Source organism: Notothenia coriiceps, unplaced genomic scaffold (assembly GCF_000735185.1).
Source record: "Notothenia coriiceps isolate Sejong01 unplaced genomic scaffold, NC01 NC01_scaffold00002896, whole genome shotgun sequence".
NCBI lineage: Eukaryota > Metazoa > Chordata > Actinopteri > Perciformes > Nototheniidae > Notothenia > Notothenia coriiceps.
In genome coordinates this window covers 1-4,825 of record NW_011335597.1, presented here as the reverse complement: position 1 = coordinate 4,825, position 4,825 = coordinate 1, and the positions used below count along the sequence as shown (strand labels likewise).

Sequence of the window (4,825 nt, the reverse complement as noted above, 5' to 3'; positions counted from 1 at the left end):
ACTGACCTAAAACCTGAAGAGGAGAGTTTGTACTACTAAGGGTCGGACGGATCTGAGTCCGTACGATTGAGGTGACAGAGGGTAAAGGGTTGGACCGTGGGACTCGGAGCACCCAAAGGCAGACTTCAGTTGGGCACGAAGACGGGGTCAAGGACGAGTACAGGTCCTCAGCATAAAGCCTGTAGGAGACCGAATACCTCCAGGTGCCTCATAAAGTCCGCCGACGATTCTCTTCCCTCAGCGTTCCGTCCGATCGTCGGGCTCGGTTGTCGGTACCAAGGCCGATGTCTTGGTGCTGGGTGTGTCGGTACAAGGTCGGGGTTCAAGACCGGGTTGTCGTACCGAAGCGAGGTCATGTCCGGGACTCTCGGTACCAGGTCGGAGGTCAAGACCGCGGGCGTCACGGTACCAAGGCCGGAGTCAAGACCGGGGTCGTCGGTACCAACCGGGGCGACGGGGTCGTCGGTACCAAGGTCTGAGTCAAGGCCGGGGTGCGTCGGTACCAAAGCTGAGGTCGGGGAGCAGAGGCCGCTGCGGTACGAAGGACACCAGGACAGCAGCATGCGGCTGAGGTCGTGGAGCAGAGGACAACCGACAGGCAGGCTTGCGGTCGATCGGCACAGACAGCTGCATGACAGGCTGAGTTCGTGGAGCAGAGGACAACCGACAGGCGGCTGCGTGTCACGGCACAGGACAGCCGTATGCCGGCTGTGTTCAGTGAGAGTTCAGGGGAGAGTCAAGGAGAGAACCCGCGAAGAGTTCAGCGGAGAGCTCACGACAGGAAAGGTTCTGTGAATAGTTCAGCCGGAGAGCTCAAGGGAGAGCTCAGTTGGAGAGCTCAGTGGAGAGCTCAGGGAGATCTCTGCGGTAGAGTCAGGAGAGAGTTCACACGGAGAGTCGAGGAGAGGTCAAGGGAGAGTTCAGAGGAGAGCTCGATGGAGAGCGATGGAGAGCTCTGGGAAAGCTCGAGGAGAGCTCTGTAGAGGAGCGAGCTCTTCCATCGAGCTCTCCCTCTGAGCTTCAACAAAACATGGTTTCTCTGCTGCCAACCGGTGCGCCTCTACCAGAGCGGCCCTCTTCTGCCGAACACTGGACGCTCCCTTCCACCAATCGAAACAGCAAGCCAGATAGAAGGTAAAATGCTGTAATTCTACCTCCCATGGATCATCTGCTGGGTCCATTTTTGGTCGGTTCGTTCTGTCACGGTGTGTGTAGGAAGCAGGACCCAAATGCAGATTAAAGTGACAAAAATAACTCCTTTATTTCAAGGCTAAACTATTTAACAAAGACTGAACAGAACACTCACCGCAGACCAAGTCAATACACAAGACGAACCGACAAAGACAGACAGAAAACCCAGAACTTAAATACACAAAAGACTAATCACACAACAAGACACAGGTGAGGAGGGAGGAGGAAACACAGGGGCCCAGGTGAACACAATCAGATAACTAGACACACCAGGGAACTAATGACAAGAGGAAAAACACAGGGAAAAGGACCAGACAATAACCCAGAGGAAAACATGACATGGAAAACAGCAAAAACACCCAAAACTACAACCGTGACATGAACCCAGGAGCGTGACAGAATGAGAGATAAACCTCTTACATTTAAAGGTTTTGTTGAAGAACCGTATCAGATATCGGTGAAATTTCAAAGTGTGGAGCACCTCAGGATCCTAAGGAGCGTCTCAGTCTGCTTTTTGTGTACTTTCTGGTCAATAATGTGGCTTTTTTGGCAGATTAACTAAAGCTGTGCGGTTGGTGCTCTGAGGAAAGATCAGGCTGAATTTACAATGGGCCTTAATGGAGACATGTTGAAAGTTTGTGTCACGTCATGCCCTCAAGAGGCATTTTGTTAAAATGTTTTGCTTAATTATTATTTTTTTTAAACCTAGGAGAGCTTTTGCTACAATTCAAGCATACAATTATGTCCCAGGAGTGTAGGGTTTGGGAATTATGGCAGATTTAAAAGAAAAATGAAGGTGAATTCCAAGCTCTCCTCCACTCTAGCTGTGGCATCACACACTCTAAGCCTTAACGAGCTGCTCAATACACACTCATGTTAAACTCTGAAGAAGGCCTCTTTAACAAGCTCCAAACTAAGTTAAATATCTCAAAAAGTGTAAAAGATATAAACAATCTGAATAAAAGGTCAATAGCTGAATGTCTTGTGACCGTTTAAAAGTTGGAATGAAGTCTCTAGCTGAAAGAATATGTGGAGTAGCATTTGGCGCAAGGTGTAGGCAAAAGAGGATTGGAAGGTTCCTCCCATTGAGTTACGTGTTAACATTTTTTTTATAAAGCTGAATATTTCAAAAAGTATAAAATATTTTGAGAAAGTTTCCCATCATCTGCTGAAAAGGCTGAATATTTTGATATTTGAATGGTTTCTGTAGCTGAAAGTATGCTGAAGTTATTGAGAGCCAAACGTTTTGTTGAAATAAGAAAAAGATGCGGAAGAATAAGTATACAGTAAACAGCATTCCACTAATAAATATGTTGAATACTATACTGTGTGTGGCTTCGCCGGTCACACAGAATTAAATTGTGAAACACGCCCGCACAATCTCATTAAACATAATAGGAAAATACATGTGGGTGTACTTGGGGTGCAGAGATTTTAATTGAGATTGTTTAAAAGTCAAATACTTCAGATTTACCCTATATTATTACTTTTAAACAAAGCAGCAGTTTTCTTACTGTCCATTTCTAACCTATTTAGATGACATATAACGGCCCAAATGCTCCCCCTCTGCTATACAGTATATACAGTACCTAATGTTTCTGGCATTCTTTTATTTAAAGACAATTTTGTGAGAATTGGTTATTTCACTGTTCTCCTATCTATTATTCCATTACTTTTCCATTTTTGCTGATGACATTTGACAAATTGAAAAAAGAGCATTGAATGTATTAGCAGTCAGTTTTAAGAAGGGAATAACAAGCTTGGAACTCTGAAAGGTAATTTCTTTCAAAACCTTCAGGGTTTTATTGAGATTTTAGCGTCATGCCTCCTGCAGAGAAACGGAGCAGCGGTAAATACCTGGAGCTCTGAGTGGCAGCCCATTGTCCAGACCTCTGGGTTTAGTGGTGATGAACAGATAGCAGAGGACACACAGAGTGACGATGAAGGCCAGAAGAACCACAGCTGCAACAGAGAGACCTACAAGAGCTCCAAGACTGTAAAGCAGAGAACAAAGACACAGGATGACTATTATACATACCTTGCTCTGAAAGACTGTAAATAACATTTCCAACCAACTGCAAAAGTTTAAAATGTGGACACTGATTAGAATAGGTAAATATTGCTATCTATTTTTGATTAAAGGTGCAATGTCCAATGCCTGGACACAAGCTACAAATAAATAGGGGCAGACTATACTACTGAGTTTAGGATGGCTAGATTAAAGCTAGCGACCAAATCAATGTCGGATTTGTGTGAGAAGTTAAACAAAATGATGCAGAATTTCAGTACATGAGAGAGAATCTGAGTGAGAGTTTGCTGCTAGTGAGCCAAAAGTGGTACCAAACCCATCTACTAGATCTTTACAAACTAAATTAACAGTCACAAGTTATTCAAAAAGCCAATGAGAAACTAACGCAAGGTCTAGATAGAATATGAAAAAATGCAAACCAAACTGCTGAAACTCTTAGAGCTGATAAAAACAAAAACAAGTCCACGAGTGGTAGTGGACTAGTTTAGCCATCTAAACATCATTTACATGTTAGAATGCTAGGCCTCAGTACAGCCTCACAGAGCTTCTAGCATAACTAATTTGGGAACATCCCATTTACACTTTCAATTATCAGTTCATACGTGCATTCTCACTACTAGTACTCGGATGGTGTACTGAAAATGGTCGGAAAGCTGAGCGAAGAGTGCTGGACACTGCACTCTTATCGGTCGCCATCATAGCTTTGTATGGGGATGGAAAGTTACATTAGCAGTTGCTCTGGTGAAACAGCACTTTACAAATGTAAGTTAAGTACCGCTGTAGCCTATTGTTTTCGGATTGAAGCCATCAGTAGGTTTATTGGGTTGATTTAGGAATTAATTTAGTCTGTAATGATTTGGTACTGTGAACAATAAGGATGCAAACGGAGGCAATTGATATTTCCGTTGAGTGCACAGCAGCCGTGATTAATCTGAAGACTAGCTTCCTGTCTGTCAAATAATTGATTTCATAACACTGCTGCAGCTTTATAAAGCATTGAATGGTTTAGGGCAAAAATACATTCCTGATCTCCTGCTAAATGATGAACCATTCTGATCTCTTAGGCCTGCTTTCTGTCCCCAGAGTCAGAACTAAATGTGGAAAAGCAGTTACTATGCTCCAAATATCTGGAACAAACTCCCAGAAACCCGCGGGTCCGCTGCAACTCTCACTACTTTTAAATCCAGGCTGAAGACTTTTCTTTTGGTGCAGCTTTTAATTGAAATATTCATATCTCACACTGCACTGTATCTTTTATTAATATATTTTCTATGTTTATTTTATTATTTTAGTTTTTTAATGACTGTTTTTAAAGGCCATTTTATAATGTTTTTCTGCTGCACTATTTTTATGTTTTAATTTTTGTAAAGCAATTTTAATTGCCTTGTGTAGAAAGGTGTTATATAAATAAGCTTGCTTTGCACTGTTGACATCAGCGACGTGCAGTCAGGGGAGGCAGAGCCTCACCTGTCATACTCAAATGTAACGGAAAAATAACTAAAGAAAAACTAAATAGTAATAATAATAAAATGTCTCCACTGATCTATGATGTAAGTGTGATTTATGTATGATTCCAATCGCTTTTTAAAGTCAAAATCAGCAAAT

At 42.8% G+C, this 4,825-nt stretch overlaps 1 protein-coding gene across 1 annotated transcript in view; it reads right to left on the bottom strand.

Annotated features, from left to right (window-relative positions):
* LOC104940993 (membrane protein FAM159A) overlaps positions 1-3,185 on the bottom strand; it is a gene marked incomplete at its 5' end in the record, with an annotated part of 6,669 nt that extends 3,484 nt beyond the window's left edge. The window contains one exon of the mRNA XM_010766025.1: positions 3,049-3,185. Within this exon, the coding sequence (XP_010764327.1) occupies positions 3,049-3,185 (137 nt within the window). The remainder of the gene's footprint in view (positions 1-3,048) is intronic.
* Positions 3,186-4,825: the final 1,640 nt, after the last annotated feature.